The sequence below is a fragment of the Prionailurus viverrinus genome, chromosome A1 (assembly GCF_022837055.1).
Source record: "Prionailurus viverrinus isolate Anna chromosome A1, UM_Priviv_1.0, whole genome shotgun sequence".
Classification (NCBI taxonomy): Eukaryota; Metazoa; Chordata; class Mammalia; order Carnivora; family Felidae; genus Prionailurus; species Prionailurus viverrinus.
Genome location: NC_062561.1, coordinates 88,196,793 through 88,216,846, shown reverse-complemented (window position 1 = coordinate 88,216,846; position 20,054 = coordinate 88,196,793). Strand labels below are relative to the sequence as shown.

The 20,054-nt window shown below is 50.4% G+C and overlaps 1 protein-coding gene across 1 annotated transcript; it reads left to right on the top strand.

The window, feature by feature from the left end:
• Nucleotides 1-651: 651 nt before the first annotated feature.
• On the top strand, nucleotides 652-19,105 carry RNF187 (ring finger protein 187). Its single transcript, XM_047856489.1, has 8 exons — nucleotides 652-742; nucleotides 1,066-1,182; nucleotides 10,637-10,969; nucleotides 15,210-15,716; nucleotides 15,895-16,673; nucleotides 18,124-18,216; nucleotides 18,418-18,639; nucleotides 18,781-19,105. The coding sequence occupies exons 1-8, from the start codon at nucleotides 652-654 to the stop codon at nucleotides 18,781-18,783; spliced, it is 2,145 nt and encodes a 714-aa protein (XP_047712445.1). The 3' UTR covers nucleotides 18,784-19,105.
• The last annotated feature ends 949 nt before the right edge of the window (nucleotides 19,106-20,054 follow it).

Below are 20,054 nucleotides of genomic sequence, written 5' to 3'. Positions count from 1 at the left end.
AAGTCAGAGACCTGAATGCTTTTTGCAACTTCCACTCATCATAGAAAGTAGTTGCCTGCTGCTGTTCCCAGAAAAATAGATAACCTGGCCTCTGCCTTCGCTGCCTCCTGCAACTGGGCCCTGGAACCTTCTGGAGCCTGGTCACACCTCTTTCCTGCATAAGCATTGGCTATCTACATGGCCACCTAGCATCCACCCATAATGTGCTCCCCCTTCTGCCTCCCATGGCCACCCAACATCCACCCGTAATGTGTCCCCCTGCCTCCCAACATCCACCCATAATCCTGAGCTTGCAGCCCGGCTGTGGCCTCTACTGCCTCTTGCTGTGGGTCATTTTTTGCTATTTTAAAATATAGGGGTCTTACTACTATTATTCAGGTATGCTGAGGTGACCACCATCAGAGAGACAGCTTTTGGGGGCGCTGGGGGACTCAGTTGGTTAAGCCACCTGCTCTTCATTTCGGCTCAGGTCATGGTCTCAAGATTCGTGGCATCGAGTCCCACAGCAGGCTCTGTGCTGACAGCGTGGAGCCTGCTTGGTATTCTCTGTCTCCCTCTGTCTCAAAAACAAACAAGCATAAAAAAGAGAGCTAGAGAGTGCTGTGACACTCAGTTACCCAGAGGAAGGGGCACGTGGCTGCACATGACTGCATGGGGAAGTCCTGGGTCTGCAGGACCTGCAGCCCTGGGTCTGCACTAAAGGTCTTGTGGGCGAGACCTTTAGTGCATCTCTGCAGGACAGGTGAGTGTTGGCCAGTTTGACTGTTTCAGTGGGCTGTGAGGTGGAAGGGCTCTCCCATTGTCTGGCACCTGCCTGGGCACAGGTTGATTAGAGGAGGCAGTGAGTAGGCCTGTGAGCTTTGGGTTGGTGAGTTTGCATATGAAAGGCATGCCTCTGGGTGAATTATTTCCTGTCTTAGGAACTGGTAGCCATGGCCTGGGCAGTCCTTGCTGGGGCCCCAAGGCCTCAGCTGTCAGGGCTTCAGGATGCAGAAACTAGGAGGCCATGTGCTTCTAGGACTTTCTGCCCTTCCTTACAGGAGTCAAGTCTCCTTTCTTCCTCAGGGGGCTACTTCTGTGGGTTCCCAGGGCTGGGCCTATTAGGGAACCAGGCTGGTACGCTGGCGGAAAAACCAAGCGGCACTCGGAGATCTTGGTGGATCGGAGACTTATTTAACACCGGTGGGTCAGAGGAGACCATTTCTCCAAAGATCTGAGCCCTGAATGTGAGTGGGAAGGGTAATTTATAGTTATCAGCCTCCATATTTGTGTGGGGGTGGTTGGTGGTTTGCACATGCAGCAAACAAAGGAAGAAGAACCCGGAGGAGGGGTCTCTAAGCTAGAGTCCAGAGTTTGCTTTAGCTCAATCAGCCATCTTTGGTGTACTTTATCCACTTCTCCAACATTCCCCCCTTTGATGCCTTTTAAAAAAACTTTTAGTAGGCATCACCTTTCAGTTTTACAGGTTGGTACTCTCAGAAGGCTAAGATATGTGCAGTAGTTTGGCGAGGAACAGTGTTTTCAATAAAATGTACCATGGCATTCAGTATACAAGGGCCGATAGATATAAGTAAAATTATGGAGACGAGGGGACCCGCCAGGGCAGGAAGCCAGGATGCCCAATCTGTGAGATCCCATCCTTTGCATTGATACTTTCCTGTTGTCTAAATTGAATTCGTTCCTTGAGTTCCCTAACCTTAGTTGTAACTATTCCTGACTGGTTTAGGAAATAGCAACATTCCTTCCCCAGAGAGATACAAGTCCCTCCTTTTTCTGGAGTGAGGAGGTCGAGGGCTTGCCTATTTTGGAGGGTCACTGCCGCCAAGAGTTTATTTAGCTTTGTAAGGTTACCAGAGAATCTGCCACCCGTTCCACCCGTTCATTTAGCTCTTGAGATAGTCTATGGTATAGTCCTATGGATGAACCTGTGCCCCCTATTCTGGTTCCTGTTCCTGTCGCAATTCCCGCTCCTATCAGAATGGGTAGCAGGACTGCCCATTTAGCCTGGGACTTGGGGCTAAAGGATGTGAGGGGAAGCACATCCAGCAGGTTTGGGTGTGATTATCTATTTTGTGGAGGACTGGTAGAGTGGTGTTAGTCCAACATTGGAGTGGGGAATTGATAAGCATCTGATTGAGGGCTGAAAGTTTCAAACTTTGGTAGGCTGCCGGGGGAGTGGTCACCTTTATGGCTTGTATTACCCTATCCTGGGTATCCTTCATAACTGTTTGAAGGGACCTGTTGTGCACCTCTCTCCCATCCGAGGTCCCCCATTGAGGAAGGTAAGTGTAGCAAGCTCTCTTCCCTCTCTGGAGGCCCTTGTTGTGACATGGGTTCCTGACATTTTGGGTTATCTCTATGGTCCAATACTTATCGTTGAGTCACCAGGTGACTGACAGAGTGGGTGTTTTCCCCTTGTGGCAAACTTTGTGGAGGGAGGTGAAGGCGCTGAATGCCCTTGACTCCCTTATTGTCATATAACAATCCTGGGGGCAAAGTGGGTAAGAGGCAGTTGTGAAGGTGAGAGAGGTTATCATAATATATAGGCAATACTTAATAATTCTCCCATTCAGAGGAGGTATGTGAGACCCAGCATGCATCTTTTGTCCCATGTCCAGCTTGTTGGTGCATTCTCTATCAGCTCAACAGTAAGAATTAAGATCAGGGCTATGGCACCAGTAAGGGGCAAGGGATGGCAGAGTTGCATCCAAACACCTGGGCTTGGTCCACATGTTGATTCCTCAAGCTTCTGTCATGCGCAGGCCAGCCAGCTTCCGGGGCGTGGCTGGAGCAGGGCTGGAGATCTCAGGAGCCAGTGTCTTTTTGAGGGTCAGTTTAAGCAGGTTGACTGGATCTGGATCACATTGCCAGGCTGAGGGTTCATCTGAGTTGGCCTTAACTCTGGAGTGATGGATCCATGGGGTAATACCTGAAACTGAATCCTCTATTTGGTTGTATATCTGTAAAGTCCACCTCCAAGTCTTTGAAAGGGGTGGGTTTCTGGTAACTGTCAGACCAGATTTAGGGAAGATATGGTTTGCATATTTAGAGATCCATCCTGTTCAGTTGCTTAAATAATCATATGCCCATGGGGTCTTATTATTATCCACATAGTATAACAAGCACAGAAGATTGCCTATATATGAAATATTGTAATAATTTTCTGAAGTTTACCTCAAGTTGTCTAGTTTAGGCAAACAACAAACATTTAAAGACAATCATAACTAGCATTTAACATCCATAACTGTGCATTCTTGAAATTTAGTTGTTCTCTCTAAAACCCACCCTTTCCAGAGATAGCAAAATTGAGACCAATGCATTTGTAGAACAAATCCAGTCTTAACAAATCTGGCCTAATTATTTACATAAGCTCAGCAAGAATAGTGATTGGTCATGAGGATCTTTTAAAGTTTGCTTTGCTGGAAACTTTTATAAGGAATCTCCGGGTTGAACTTTTAATAGCCTCTCCAGGCCAGAAGCCAAGCCAAATACTTGCCATCAGACAGGCTGCAATACCTGTAGAATTGGGCAAATTCCTCTTCATGAGGTCTCAAAGATATCCTGAGGTTCCTGCACCTGCCAGGAAATGACCTTCTTTACTCATCTGGTGAGGTTGCAGTCATGTGAGATTATGGGAGAGACCCCCCAGAGGAAGTGCCCTCCCAGGCCACCCTCCCTCCTTCTCCATACAGCCTTGCTCATCTTAACATCTGACAGCTCTTCTATTCTTGTCGGTCTAGTAAAGGTGCAAACTGGCCTCACGTTGTTGCCAAACAACATTTAGACCTTTATTGTTTTTTCTCATTGGGGTCCATTCAACGTATAGCATTACATTAGTTTCAGGTATACAGTATCTTGGTTCGATATTTGGATATATCGTGAAATGATTACCGCAGTAAGTCTGGTTAATGTCCACCACCCCACATGGTCACAAGATTTTTAAGATCTATCCTCTTAGCAACTTTCGAATATGAAATACAGTATCACTAAGAAAACAGTTGTTCTTAACTCTGCTATAATTTCCATTTCACTGATTTTGCCTTAAATTCTGTACTTTTTTAGTTTTGTTGAAGAAGTCCTTCTGTGCCTCTGGGTGACAAATGTATTGTCCTATGTTTTTGTCTGTTGACATCATGGTATTGGCTGTGTACTTTCTAAGACTGGTGATTGCTTCAATTCTCACTTCAGCTCACCTGATATGTGTCCGTCCATTGTGTGATCTCTCTGTGTCCTTCTGCAAAGTTTGGCTTTCTGTGTTGTAGAGTTTGTTGAATACTTCAAGGAGGCTTTCAAATAACACATAAGTGTTCATAAATCTCTAATTAAAATTTTTGGGTTATAACTTGACTTATTAACACTTTAGTACAAGAGCTTTACAATGCTGTTTCCTTCTGTATCTAAGTGCTGATTTTTCCTTGTTAAAAAAAAATCACAATAAATGGAGAACTTATACAACCTTTCACCCTGCATTAGATGAATATAATCGTAGATTTAAAGAGTTTGCTTTGTAGTTTATTTCTTATTTTTTGGCTTAATAATTTTTGCTTTTATATCTACTTTTTTACTTCGTGTTTACTTTGGTTTACTCTGTTTTTCCTTCAGCATACTGAGTTGAACAGTGTATTCAGTGTCCACAGCAAATTACCACAAAGTGGGCACCCTGAAGTAATAACAGACCTTTATTGTGTCATGGTTCTGGGGGCTCCAAATCTGAGGTTCCCTCTGAGCGTTCTGTGCCTCCATGTAGCTTCTTCTCCTGGTCGCTAGTGCTCCCTGGCAGTCCTTGGCTTGTAGATGCATTACCCCAATCTGTCCCCATCTTCATGTGGCTTTCTGCATGGGTGTGTGGCCCAATTTCCCTGTTTTTCATAAGGACACCAGCCATTGGCTTAGGGCCACATGAGTCAAGTATGACCTCATCTTAACCTGATTGCATCCATAAAGACCTTCTTTCCAAATAAGGTCACATTAACAGGCTCCAGGGGTAGGACCTCAACATTTCCAGTTATCTTTTTGTTGGATGCAATCAGCCTCCCCCCACCCCAAAATATATGAGCTAATTTTTAAAGTTTATTCATTTATTTTGAAAGAGAGAGCAAGAATGGGGGAGGAGCAGAAAGAGAGGGAGACAGAATCCCAAGCAGGTTCCATACTGTCAGCACAGAGCCCAGAATGGGGTTTGAACTCATGAACCAAGAGATCATGACCTGAGTCGAAATCAAGAGTTGGTCGCTTGACTGATTGAGCCACCCAGGTGCCCCCCAATATAGGAGCTTAAAGAAACACAATTTCCCCTTTTTTTTAATGTTTATTTATTTTTGAGAGAAAGAGAGAGAAAAGAGAGAGCGGGAGAGGGACACAGAGAGAGGGAGACACAGAATCCGAAGCAGGCTCCAGGCTCCGAGCTTCCATCATAGAGCCCAATGCAGGGCTCGAACTCACGAACTGTGAGATCTGACCTGAGCCGGAGTCAGACGTTCAACCGACTGAGCCACCCAGGAGCCCCAAAACACATTTCCTTTTAAGTAGAGCTTATCTGGTCCCACACATTTTAGTGTGCAGTAGCTCCCATATATATCACGTCTAGATATTTCCAGTATCTCTCATTTTTTCTACCATGTTTACATCTTAAGTTCTAGCAAGGTAGAATGTAAAGTAAAATGATCAAAAACGTGAAAGAAAGACATTACTTTCTAGTGCAAGGAACTCTAGATCAACATAATCATTGCTAGCACAAGCAGGGAACTTACTTGTCATTTGAGCGCATGAGAAACCTTTATCATCTGTTTAGTCATGTGAAAGGGCTCATAACATTCTAAACTGTCGTGTTCTGCATTCCTAGTGTGCTATGGTTTCAAGTCACTAACCAAAATCAGGTATAAATTTGATATATATGGACACTAAATAGGATATAACCTGGTCACATTTGGGTTAAAAATGGACTTGTATGGGGTATTAAAAGCATTTATTTATTTATTTATTTATTTATTTATTTAGCAAACATGCTTTTATTGTAGTCTAATTGAAATTCTGGCAATATAGAATTATAGATTTTCTTTTTTTCTCCTAAAACTTATTTTTTTTAATTTTTAAAATATAATTTATTGACAAATTGATTTTTTATGTTTATTTTTGAGACAGAGAGAGTGAGAGCAGGGGAGGGCCAGAGAGAGAGAGGGAGACACAGAATCCAAAGCAGGCTCCAGGTTCTGAGCTGTCGGCACAGAGCCTGACTCAAGGGCTCAAACCCACAATCTGCAAGATCATGACCTGAGCTGAAGTCAGACGCTTAATCACTTAACCTACCGAACCACCCAGGTACCCCTTTGTTTTTATTTTAATGTTTATTTGTTTATTTTGAGCAACATCGAGAGCATGAGCAAGGGAGGGGCAGAGAGAGAGAGGGAGAGAGAAAATCCCAAGCAGTCTAAGCTGTCAGCACAGAGCCTGATGCGGGGCTCAATCCCACGAACCGTGAGATCACGACCTGAGCTGAAGTCGGATGCGTAACTGTGACCAACTGAGCCACACAGATGCTCCAGAAATATTTACATTGTAATAAAAAGAAATAAATACTACCTGCAAGAGTGATTGAGCTTAGCTGTATTTTAGACTGAATACAGCTTTAAATACACACATCACGATGGAAAACAGGTTGAAAGATGACTTTTCAAGTGTTCTGTTCTGAAACCCTAAGAAATCCTGGAAAATGATTCCCACAGATCACACTGTAACTGCAGTTTATGTTTCCATGTTTCCTATCCACCGTTTTCTTTTTCTCAGTACTTGCAATTTGTTTAATCATCAATATTCCTATCCTCATCCCTACCCCCACTTTTCGACCCCAAAGTGAAGACAGTAAGTGGAAAAATCCAAAGGGAAACAAATAAGGAAGAGTCTTTAGTTTAGGAAGTCTACCAGTTTGGGGGACGTATCAGCCTGATGGGTGTGATTTTCAGAATCTCTTACAAACCCAGAGAAAACATTGTACTTGCTTGATTATCAGCTTATTATAAAAGGATCTGATTCCGGGACAGCCAGATGGGACAATTGCATAGGGTGAGGCACTGGGGAAGGGGTCACTGTCTCCTGCAACCTGAAGGGTACGTGACATGTAACACCTGTGGGGGTGAAGCTGCAATGTAGATGTATTACAATGAAGTTGTGGGTCACTTGAGGGCAGTAGATACTGGGGAGACTGCATGCGTAGTGTCTGGAACTTTCCCTGGCTGTCCCCAACTTCTGCTCTGTTTGCAGTGGGGTAGTTGATGGTCTCCAACAGCTGGTAAGTCAGGTTCCCTGCTCACACCTGGGTAGTTGCCTCCTCCATCACTCCCCACTCAAGGACTTTTGGCCTGAAATCTGAGGGGCTTGAGGGGGGCAGCGGAGGCCTTTTGTTTGACTATTTTCTGCTGTGAAGGGGTGATGCTCCTGAGTCAAAGTTCCTTGCTTTCTGTCAGGATTGGTCTCTCTAGTGTGGAATGTGTGTCCAGCATTACTCCAAGGGACTGTCCAACGAATCAGGAAGGGAGCAAGTGAAAGAGGAGGCTAAGAAGGTGTGGACCAAGGGCTAGGCCCAGGACACTTGGAAGGATGAGTTGAGGCCCCAGGACAGAGAGCAACAAGGGTTTCCCTTCTTTGAGGGAATTCTTCAGTTTTGTCTGCCTGGTGGAGGACGGAGGACATTTTGGGTATTTTCCTGGACTTTTGCCTGACTGGTTAACATGGAAAAACAACACTGTTCCTTTACATATAGACAGGTACCTCCTTGGTCTGCAGTTAGTAGGTCTAGGGCCCTGTGATTTGGGAAGACCACGGTGATGAAGTTTTGGGGTGATGGGGGTTTGTGGGGTCCAGAGCCGATGGCCAAGAAAGGATTCTTGAAGACATCTTTGGTGCGAAAAGGTGATTTTATTAAAGCACAAGGACAGGACCCGTGGGCAGGAAGAGCTGTACTGGGGTCATGACGGGGTGACTGATTATACACCCTCAAGTTGGGAGGCAGTCAGGGATAGAGTAAGTCTCTAAGGAATTTTGGAAGCAAGGTTTCCAGGACCTTGAGAGGGGCTGGCTGTTGTTAGGGAAACACCATTTATTACCGTTTAATAAAACTTCAGTAATGAGAGCCTTGAGATATATATTGGGGGCCATAAGCTTGGAGTATGATTGCCAGCATCTATCTTGGGATAAAGGAAGTAGACTTACAGGGTCCTGGGGGGTCAGGATAATGTTAAGCCAAGATTCTCTTTTGCCCCCAGCAAAGTGTCCTCATACAGGCAGCTGAGTTCCTAGAGGGAGGTCACTTGGCCTATGTCAAGGACTTTTCAATGGGCTGTAGGCAGTAAGGGAATTTCATTTTAAAAACACCTTTCCTTTGTTCTTGGGCAGCCAGGAGTGTCTGAGGAATATCACACATTCCACCAGGGGGTGGAGGGTGGGGAGTGGAGTTTGTAACCTGTCAGCTTGTCCTATGCTCCCTCACTATTACTTGTCTCCTTGAGGGTTGTTGGGGTTTCACTGCAAAGGAGGAGGTTTCACCCATGTGGAAACTGAGAATTTACCTACTTATTTTAGGCACTTGAGATGCCTTAGACTCTGGGAAAATAAATAGGGAAGGATGGGGCGCCTGGGTGACTCAGTCAGTTAAGTCTCTGGCTCTTGGTTTTGGCCCAGTTCACGATCTCATAGTTTGTGAGTTCAAGCCCTGTGTCGGGCTCTGAGCTGACAGTCTGGAGCTTGCTTGGGATTCCCTCTCTCTCTCTCCCTCCCCTGCTTGAGTGCTCTCTCCTTCTGAAAAGAAATAAACTCTAACAGAATTAAAAAAAAAAAAAGCAGATAAGGACGCAGAGGTATCATAGTAAGAGCAGCAATGCTACAGGAAAATCAGTGCTGTCCATGCAATCAGAGCGCTCCTGGACAGAGGAGATACTCTCAGAGTCCTGACAACTGGGCAACACAGACCCAGGGGATGGACAGAGAAGATACTCCCAGAGTCCTGACAGCTGAGCAACACAGACCCCAGCGAGAAGAGACAGACCCTGAGGAGGTTAGGACCCAGTAATTAGTTGGCCTCCGCATCCAACAGGAATTGAAGTCTTACCTGCCACTTCCAGGGTCACCTAGTAATCTCCTGCTCAGGAGCTGGAAGGGGCATAGGGTCTCCTTGTTGCAGGGCCATCCATGGAGAAGGGGCAGTCCTGGGGGGAAGTCCCTCCTCCAGTGTCCCATTGCTTTGCAAAGGGGGTAGGGAGTGGATAGCTTCTCCCTCTGGGGACACATGTGTGTCCCCAGTGTCTGGGTTTCCCTAAAGTGTAGCAGTTTCCAGTAGCGGCCATTGTTCCAGGGGACCGAGACTACGGAGGCTAAAGTGGCCAGGTCACAGGGCAGCCGGCTGTGTGCTGGTGTCTTGCCCTTCCTTTCCCCTTCTCTTTCTCTATCCTGGTCTTCCTCCTCTAAATCCCACTGATAAAACATGGAAGAGGCCACCTGCATTTGGGCAGGGGAGCCTATCGAGTTGTCTTCTGGTGTCAGGGGCTGACCGGGCGAGGAATCAGTTGGCCAGCCTCGGATTCGGGGCCCAAATGGGTACGGGTAGTTAGCGCATCCCTGAGCCTTTCTAGAAAGGATTTTTCTGGCAGCCTGTAGTGTACCTTAGCCATGTTAATTTGTGGGTTTAGATACATTGTTTCACACCTTCCAGTAGGCAAAGAGTTGTGATCTCCTGTCCACCTAGAGGAAAGACAAAGACAGTAACAATCCTTTGGGGCTACAGGTGTCCCCGCTGAACCCTAAGAGTCATCTGGATAGCCTGGGGCCCAGAGACATCTCTCTGGAAGCCCCAACTACGTTCCTGGGTCAGGGGAGCATCCTCGATCCGTAGACCTCTTGGTCTGGTGAGCCTCCCCAAGAGGGACCCCTGTCCACCCTAGTCGATGTGTCTTTCCTCAGGAGATGGGGGAACCGTCTTCCCTGTACTGAGACACCATCTAGTTTGGCAAACCAGTGTTGGGTCATTTCTTTCGCCCTGCCTCCCTCCATCCTCCCCAGACCAAAGATTTAGTCAAAGATCCTCCCTCCCATGCCTCAGGTAAAATGTAGAAAACACAAGTGATGAGAGCAGAGCAAGAGGATTTGAAAATGGTAGGGTCTCTGTGCACAGGGCTTTGGGAAGTAATGTAGAAATTGCTGAGGTTCAGAGCCGACCGCCAAGAAAGAATTCTTGAGACGTCATCAGTGCCAAAAGGTGGTTTTATTAGAGGGCGGCGACAGCACCAGTGGGCAGAGGCAGCACGGGGCTTGTGAGGAGTGACTGATCCTATCAGATTTTCTCCCCTACAGCGGGAGGAAGACATCAAGGACCCGGAAAACTGAATCTATAGGTTTCTGGAAGTTTGGCTAGTGATTAGATTGCTTTTTTCCTTGTAAATGATTGAGACAGTTACAAACCGATGGAGACTCCGGTCAGGCATGACTGCGATCCGGTCAGATAACCACTTGTCCCCCCAACAAAGCATGAAGAGAACTAGGTCTTCCTTGAGGAATGTTACACTCGCCCTAGTCAGGGACTCCTCAGTGGGCTGTAAGTTGTAAGGAGATTTAGGGTTTTTTTTCCTTTTGCCTCTGTTTCCCACCTCAGAAAGCACAGGAGATGAAAGATGGGGGGAGGGGGTGGTCAGCGTCCCAGCTGCACAAAGGTCACGGAGGCGGCGAGGCCCCTCCCTCACGCCGTCCTTGCGGATCCGCCTGGCCCCAACGACACGCCAGCGGAAGCCCTGTCCTCGCCCTCGGAGTTCAGACCCAGACTCTTATGGACGCACGCGTTTCCTGGCAGTGAACGCAGAGAAGGGTGGAGCGGGAACTCAGGGAAGAGCGCGCCCCCAAAGGTCCCGCCTTTGCCTTAGTATTTCCACATTCTCCGGCTCCTCTGGTCCCGCCTCCGTCCTCCCAGTCCCCGCAGGGCCTCTTTCCGGTGCGCCATTTTGGATCTTTCTCAGCCAACACCGAGAAACCGCTATGCAAATATAGTCTAATGAGGCCGTGAGTTCCTTTGGGGCAGTAGTTCCGGGAAGGGCGCATGCGCAGTCTGCGGGGCTCAGCGGGCATTTGGAAACTTCTACTCTGCTTCTGGGAGAAGTTGGTGGTGTTCGTCCTTTTCCTAACAGCTGGGAGGTACTGTTCCCTGCTCCCACCAGGCCCACCCCGCCAGCAGTAGCATGAGGGGCAATGACAGTTAACCACCTCTGATTGCTTTTGAGCCTGCCAAATGTGACACTTGCACAGTCAGGATTTTTTAAATTTTCATTTTATTTATCTTATTATTTTTTTTTAATGTTTGTTTTTGAGAGAGAGACAGAGTGCGAGCGAGGGACAGAGAGAGGAAGACACAGAATCCGAAGTAGGCTCCGGGCTCCGAGCTGTCAGCACAGAGCCCCACGTGGGGCTCGAACTCACTAACCTTGAGATCATGACCTGAGCTGAAGTCGGATGCTCAACCGACCAAGCCACCCAGGCGCTCCTTATTTTATTTTATTTTATTTTGAGAGAAAGGGAGCGAGAGCATGAGCAGGGGAGGAGCAGAGAGTGAGACACAGAATCCTTAGCAGGCTCCAGGCTCTTAACTGTCAGCACAGAGCCCAACGCAGGACTCGAACCCACTGACCGAATGATCTGAGCCAAAGAAGTTCAGTCTTCAACTGACTGAGTCACCCAAGCGCTCCAGACTTTCTTTTAAAGCAAACTCTAGGGGCGCCTGGGTGGCTCAGTCGGTTAGGTCGCCACCTTCGGCTCAGGTCATGATCTCGTGGTCTGTGGGTTGGAGCCCCGCGTCGGGCTCTGTGCTGACAGCTCAGAGCCTGGAGCCTGTTTCGGATTATGTGTCTCCCTCTCTCTGATCCTCCCCCGTTCATGCTCTGTCTCCCTCTGTCTCAAAAATAAACGTTAAAAAAAATTAATAAAAAATAAAAAAAAAAAACCCAAAACACTCATCATGTCACTTTAAAAAAAAAAAAAAAAGCAAACTCTATAGTGAACGTGTGTCTTGAATTCACGACCCTGAGATCAAGAATTGCACACTCTAACGACTGATCCAGCCAGGCGCGGGCCCGAGTCTGCTTTTTTTTTTTTTTTTAATTTTAATGTTTATTTATTTTTGAGAGAGAGACAAGAGTGTGAGCAGGGGAGGGGCAGAGAGAGAGGGAGACATAGACTCCAAAGCAGACTCCAGGCTCTGAGCTCTCAGCACAGAGCCCGACATGGGGCTCGAACTCATGAGTGGTAAGATAATGACCTGAGATGAAGTTGGACCCTTAACTGACTGAGCCACCCAGATGCCCCTATTTTTAAAACATTTTTAAAAATACTTGCTTTTAGACAGAGAGGGTGGGGAGGGGCAGAGAGAGAGAGAGAGAGAGAGAATCCTAAGCAGACCCTATGCCTGATGCAGGGCTTAGTTTCATGACCCTGGGATTATGACCTGAGTGGAAATCAAGAGTGGGGTGCTCAACCCCCTGAGACCCCCCAGGACTCCTTCCCCCCCAATCATCTCTTCTTAAACACCTGGTGTCTTCAATCATTTCCCCAGGTGTATAGCTGACCACATGGTTACCGTCCCTCTGGACAGCCTGGTTTATGAGAACAGAACTTAACATAGGGTGACCCCAAATGCTATAAAACAGATCAAATACACAAGGCAGACGTAGGGTAACTATTTCCTGTAATGAAAAGTGTAGGGGAGGAAAAACCTTTTTCCTTTACCCTTCTTTGGTTCATTGGCTGGGGCCCCCAGAATTAGACTGACAAGAGAAAAACAGATTGAGAGAAAAAGTTTATTAATGTCTATGGGGCACAGCACTTACAGGAGAGGGACGATGGGACAGTGTGATTGGAACCTCTGATCTATAGCCATTCCTTCAGAAGCACCAGTGACACCTGCACTTGCAGCTGGCGTCTGGATTTGGGAGCAGACTTGTAGGACTGAGCCCTTCACCTGTGGGGTCTGCCCCTGTCCGTGGGTAGAACTGAGTTAAAATTGTACAGCACCCAGCTGATGTCACAGAGAATTACTTGATGTTGGGGAAAAGCCCGCATTGGAATTTGGAGCAGATCTAGGGGGTTATGAAACAATGTTCGTGATTTCTCATTACCCCAAGTCTCTCATGCACACATTTTCAAATGGATAGCTACTACGATTTGCTCATTCTCTGCTATTGGAACTTGGAGGTTTTTGTTTTTTTCCTCAAGTAGGGATGGACAGACATTTCTCCAAAGCAAACCAAATCAGGAAAGGCTTTATTTCCATTTTGGGCTATTTTAATATAACGTATTTTTTAAAAAAGGAATTCCAATGTTAAGAAAAATTTGAAGGTGCTTACTACATATTACTACACTGTCTCACAGAAGCAGTATTTGCAAAATCAGGGTTTTGGGGGGGTCTGCAAACTTAGTAGTGAAAAAAGTCTTATTTTATGTTCCTATTTCCTTTTTTTTAAAAAAAAATGTTTATTTATTTAATTTTGAGAGAGAGCTTGAGCAGAGAGAAAAGGAGAGAGAGAATCCCAAGCAGGTCAGTGTTGTCGGTGCAGAGCCTGACTCAGGGGCTGGAACTCATGACCCGTGAGATCATGACCTGAGTTGAAATCAAGAGTCAGACGTTTAACCGATGGAGCCTTCCAGGTGTACCTGTTCCTATTTCTTAATAACTGGTCAGAGTAGTGTATTCCCCCCCACCCCCACATCTATTCAGCAATGCTGAGTGTGTGAACTGACAAATCCCAGGGGGGTAGGGCAGTATTTCTCCACTGTATTTTTCTGTACTAAATTTTATGAACCCTGTATTATTTGTGGCTGAATACTTCCTAGCTTGGCTAGTTACCTTTATTGTTCTTGATTATTGTTCCACTTTATCGTGGAGTTTGCTTAATTTCTTTCTTTGTCTCTCTCTTCCTTCCGTCCTTTCTCTTTTTTCTCTTCTTTCTTTCCTTCCTTCCTTCCTTCCTTCCTTCCTTCCTTCCTTCCTTCTCTTTTCTCTCCATTAAGTTCTTAATTTACCCAACAAATCAGGTATGCTAGGCTTGAAGCCCTCTTTTGATGATTACTCCACAGAACTAACCGGCATTTACTTCCCACTGCCCATTTACCGTATTCTCAAGTCTGTGACATGTTTTTACAAACATACAAAAATGGAAACCAATGTAATTCGGAAGACTTTGCACTCATATGGAATAACAGGCTAATTTTTTAACATTTAAAAGTAATGTTAAAATTAACAAGAAACAACAGGTGTTGCTGAGGATTTGGAGAAAGGGGAACCCTCTTGCATTGTTGGTGGGAATGCAAACTGGTGCAGCCACTCTGGAGAACAGTATGGAGGTTCCTCAAAGAGTTTAAAAATAGAACTACCCTAGGACCCAGCAATTACACTAGGGATTTATCCAAAGGATACAAAAGTACAGATTCAAAGGGTACATGCTCCCCCATGTTTAAAGCAGCATTGTCAGCAATAGTAAAATTATGGAAATAGCTCATGTCCAACCAGAGATGAATGGATGAAGAAAGTGTGGTATGTATACATAAACAGACACATACATACTTATGCATACAATGGGATATTACTCAGCCACAAAAAAGAATGAAACCTAGCCATTAGCAACAACATGAATGGAGGTAGAATATATTATGCTGAATGAAACACGACAGAGAAAAACAAATATCATTATCTCACTCATATGTGGAACTTAAGAAAAAAACAACAACAGATGAACATATGGGAAAGGGGTTTGTTGAAAAATAACCCACAAGAGATTCTTAAGTACAGAGAACAAACTGAGGGTTGGTGGAGGGAGGTGGGTGGGAGATGGGTTAAATGGATGATGGGTATTAAGGAGGGCGCTTGGGGTAAGCAGTGGATGTTGTATGTAAGTGGTGAATCACTAAATTCTACTCCTGAAACCAAAATTGCACTGTATATTAACTAAAATTTAGATAAATTAAAAGAACAAAAATTATGTAGTGGTAAATTACAGTAACTTTTTCTTTTTTTTAAACTGCACGCTTGGTTGTTTTTAATACAACAACAAAACAGATTGCTCCTCCTCCCGACCCCCCCCCTCCCCCAGTCCTAAAGAAATTCTAACAAATGTCCTGGGGCTCTGGGTCATCTGGGATCTCTTTGGTCTGAATCTGTGAAAACTCCTGGCTCTGGATTCCTCCAGGCCACGGGATGCCCAGGAGAATGCACCACAGGCTCTGCGGGAGGGTTCACGTGGAGCGGTGCATGCCCAGCGGCTGCACGGCTGCACCGGGAAAGGGCCCACACGGGGCGGCGTGTGCCCAGCTCTTTCACGGGGAAAGGGCCCACGCGGGGCCGGGCGTGCAGAGGGATTGCATGGGGGTAGGTCCGCGCGTGGCGGTTGCACGAGGAAAGGGCCCACGCGGTGCGGTGCGTGTAGAGCGGTTGCTTGGGGGTAGGTCAGCGCGTGGCGGTTGCACGAGGAAAGGGCCCACGCAGGACGGCGCATGCCCAGCGGCTGCACGGGGGAAAGACCCACCCGACAAGGCGCGTGCAGGGCGGTTGCATGCGGCAGGGTCCGCGCGTGGCAGTTGCACGAGGAAAAGGCCCACGCAGGACCGCGCGTACCCAGCCGTTGCAGGAGAGGGCCCCACCAAGGCCTTTTCCAGCCCCGCCCCGACAGCGCAGGGGCGGGGTGCTCGCCGCCCAGGTCCTGGCAGCTTACAAAAAAAATTTAGAAATTAGTTTTCATATACTAATATGACACCTCTCCCTATTGTTTACGAGTAATTTAAGGAGAAATGACCATCCTGGTAAGACTTCAGGGTGCGAGGACGTGGGCCGGGCGACGGACGGGAGAGTGAGGCGCACCGCTGCCAGGACCTGAGAGGGGTGGAGTACATCGCTGCCAGGACCCGGGAGGGGACGCGCGCACCGCTGCCTGGACCTTCCCGGGGAGAGTGTTGCTGCCGGGACTCCGAAGGAGGAGCGCGCACCCCTGCCAGGACTTTGTAACGGGAGCACGGCTGCCAGGATCCCAAGGAGTGAAGCACACCTCTGCCAGGACCCTGCGTGGAGCGCACCGCTGCCAGGACCCTGCGTGGGGCGCCCCGCCGTCCCCGCTCCGCGCGTCCCAGTCGCCATCCTGGTCCACGTCCTAGGCTCTCCGGCCGTGTTCTCCATCCCCGTCCCCGGTCTCCGCCTCGTCTCGGGCCGGCCTCGCCCGCACTCCCTGGTCACCGTGCCTCCGCCCGCGCCCTTCCGGAGGGCCTCCGCCGCCGCCGCCCTGGCGCTGCCCGCCGAGGCCGCCTGCGCCCTGTGCCAGCGCGCGCCGCGAGAGCCGGTGCGCGCCGATTGCGGCCACCGCTTCTGCCGGGCGTGCGTGGTGCGCTTCTGGGCCGAGGAGGACGGGCCCTTCCCGTGCCCCGAGTGCGCCGACGACTGCTGGCAGCGCGCCGTGGAGCCCGGCCGCCCGCCGCTCAGCCGCCGGCTGCTGGCGCTCGAGGAGGCGGCCGCTGCGCCCGCGCGCGACGGCCCGGCCTCCGAAGCGGCGCTGCAGCTGCTGTGCCGTGCCGACGGGGGCCCGCTGTGCGCCGCCTGCCGCATGGCCGCGGGGCCCGAGCCGCCAGAGTGGGAGCCGCGCTGGAGGAAGGCGCTGCGCGGCAAGGTGCGGGCGGCGGCCTGTGCGCGGCCCGTCCCCGGCCTGCGAACCCCCCCCTCCCCCCAATCCCCGGGCTGCTCTGACTTCCCCTCCCCAGCCGTCCGTCCTACACCCTCAGCGGGTGTTCTGTTTCCCAGCCTGAACCCCGGCTCCCCGCCCCCACACCTCGGCCGGTGTCAGATCCCCCCCCTCCCCCCGCCCCCCCCCCCCCCCCCCCCCCGGCTTGGTGTCCTGTTCCCCATCCGTGCTTTCTGGCCTTGGACAGTGCAGTCTCCATCCTCCGAGCGGGGCCCAGTCCTCCAGTCATCCCCGGCCCCCAAACCTCTGACGGTACCCTGTCCTGTTTCCAATCCGGATCCCTTATTCTGAAGTGTGCTCGGTTACCCCTCATTTGCCGGACGGTGCCCTCTCCCCCCTTCCTTCTCTCCTGGACGGTGCCTTCTCCCCTTATCCCCCAGCCCTGTAAGGCGGCTGTGCCCGCCCCATCGCTGGACCGTATTCTTTTTTCTCCACCACCGACACTCCTCTCCCAGCTAGGATTCAGACAGTTCCGGCCCTCCCTGCACCGTACTGAAGACAGTGACCATCTGCTGACCCCACCCCCGTATTTCGCCTACCGCACCTCATTCCCCTCCTCCAGGCGTGACGTCACCCTGTGGCAGTGCCCCTGCTCCCCCCGAGGTTCTGTCTAGTGGACCACGCAGTCGGCCTGGGCTGTCACCTGCTGTGGTCCAGTGCGGCCCCACCTCCCGCCTTTACCTGGACCATTTTCATACTGGCGCTCCATGACCCCCACCCACTTGGTTCTGAAACCTTGGCTGTGCCATGGACCATTGCGTGGGGCACCTGACCCTGGGGAGAAACCTGCCATTGGAGAGTCTGGGTGCAGGTGGGCCCAGGGGACCACCTCCCCTCCCCCCCCCCCCCCCACCCCGAAGAGCTGGGGGCAGTGCTATTTCCGAGAGTAAAAACGGATCCTTTCTTGGTGCTGAGACATGGTGGTCCATGCCCACCTGAGAGGAGGGAGGAGAGAGCATGGCAGCAAATTATCAGGGGTGGGTCCTGCGGTTCCTGTGAGCCCCGGGCGGTGGCACTGGTGGGTGGTGGCTAGGGGCTGCACTGCTGCTAGCAGGTGGACAGGAGCTGGGCTCTGCTTCTGCTGGGGAACCCTAGGTCTAGGTCAGCGCACTCTTGAAAAGCTGTGCTCCATCCCTCCCATCGGTGACGGTAACACTGGGCCCCCCCACCCCCCCAAGGGGTGGTCTTATGTCTGGTTACCTGGTTATATTCTTGGCAGACCCTTTCCTATCAGAGTTCTTTCTGGGGAGAGCTTAGAGGGGTTGCTGAGACCCCCCTCTGGTCCCTGCAGTCCGTTTTTGCTGAGTCTGCCCCCGGACCAGGTGAGGGGGACCCTGGACCTCTGACTGCACCCATCAGTAACCATGTGTCTTTCCAGGAGAACAAGGGTTCTGTGGAGATCATGCGGAAAGACCTGAATGACGCCCGGGACCTGCACGGCCAGGCTGAGTCTGCTGCTGCCGTTTGGAAGGCAAGTGTCCTCCAGCCTGGGGTCTGCCCAGGGAGAGGGTGTGGGTGTGAGCCCTGACCCCATTTGGCAGGGATGCAGCGGAGTGATGCTGGCTGTGCAGCCAACCCTTCTCCCCAGGTGGGCAGAGGTGAGGCGGGAGGCCCCAGGGTTAGCCCTGGGACACAGGTGTCCCTCCGTGCCGTCCACCTGCCTGCCCTGCAGGGACACGTGATGGACCGCAGGAAGAAGGCCCTGACTGACTACAAGAAGCTTCGGGCCTTCTTTGCCGAGGAGGAGGAGCGTTTCCTGCAGGAGGCGGATAAAGAGGAGGGGTCCGCAGAGGACGAGGACACAGACCCGGCCGAGCGCTTTGGGTCACTGCTGCAGGCTGTCTCGGAGCTGGAGAGGAGGCACCGCAACCTGGGACTCAGCATGCTGCTTCAGGTGGGCCCCCTGTTGTGTCCGGGCCCCAGAGGAGGGTGCCAAGGCCCTGCGGGGTTGGGGGCAGGCATCAGCAGGTGGCTGGGGCGCCTTTGGCCTGGGTGTTCTCACAGCAGCTTCCTCTCCCTCCACACCCTCCTGCAGTGATGTCCTGCCCTCTGCTGGCTCCAGACGGTAACAGCTCCATCCACCCTGGCCTGTTGCCCAGCAGCTCCTCCATCACCTCCTCCTGGACCCGCAATGACCTTCACCCATGAGGGTCTGCACCGAGGTGCACACGCAGGACGCATACCATGGGTGGCCACCTTGGGTGGGCCAAGACTGCCCCTAGCAGTGTCCCTGTTCCCTTTCCCTGTGGGTATTCCTGGTCCCCAGGCTGTAACCGTTTTACCGTAGAGACCTGTAGCTACTGGTGGGTACTGTTGACCCCAATGTATCACGACTCTTCATAAAGTTCTTGTTGCTGTCACTGAGTCTCATTTGCCTGGGGTCTCCGTGGCCCACGGCGGTTGCCAGGCAGCCCAGATTGTGCAGGCCTGGCACCCACCCCATTTAAATTCCACCCACGATGGGGCCGCTCTGTTGGACATGCAGACCAGACCCCTGCACATGTGTGGGGCATCCAGTTAGGGTGCAGGGAAGAGAAGGCTCACGGCACCTGGAGGGGAGGGCGGGCAGGCAGGTCGACTGTGGCTAGAGCTCCCTACAGCATGTGTCCCGGGGCAGAGGACCAGTGTGGGTACAGGTCACCCCCAGGCCTGCACGTGGATGCCATGTTCCCTCTCGCTCTGCCTCTGGCTCCCTTTGCTTCAGGTTTTCTCCAACAGACGAATGTGGCAGACTTGTGACTTAGTGGTAGCATCATCATGTACATTAGGGCAGCCAATAGTGCCGCAGCACAGAGATGGGGATGTGGGGTCCTAGAATGTTGACACGGGGCCATTAAGGATGGCTGAGGCTGGGAGTCTTCCCAGATGGTGCAGACTTAAGGCCTGTAGGTGCATTCGCACATTCCCAGATGAGGCCTCAGCACTATTGCCCCTCTGTTTCTGCGAGTTTGGGTGTGGCTGGTGTTCATGGAGCCCAGTAGAGAGGGCTTGCTCCAGCCGGTTTGCCTGGCATCCCTCCTCCCATCTGCCTCCTCCCCTGCCCAGAGGGTCTCCAGGGACGTGCTGTATCCACACTGCTGCAGGAAGAGGGCTCCCGCAGATGGGACTTCTCTCTGATGGGCTCTCTGCCTCCACTGAGTGACCCTGGCCAGCTGCCTGCCTGCCTTCTCTGTGGAGATGTGCTGGACAAACCGTGGGACCATGGCCAAGTAACAATAATCCTGACTCCTCAGACCCAGGGACAGTGCTAGAAGCGTCCCACTCTAGATGTGGGGTGGACATAGGGAGGGCACTGTAGGGAGTCTGTGT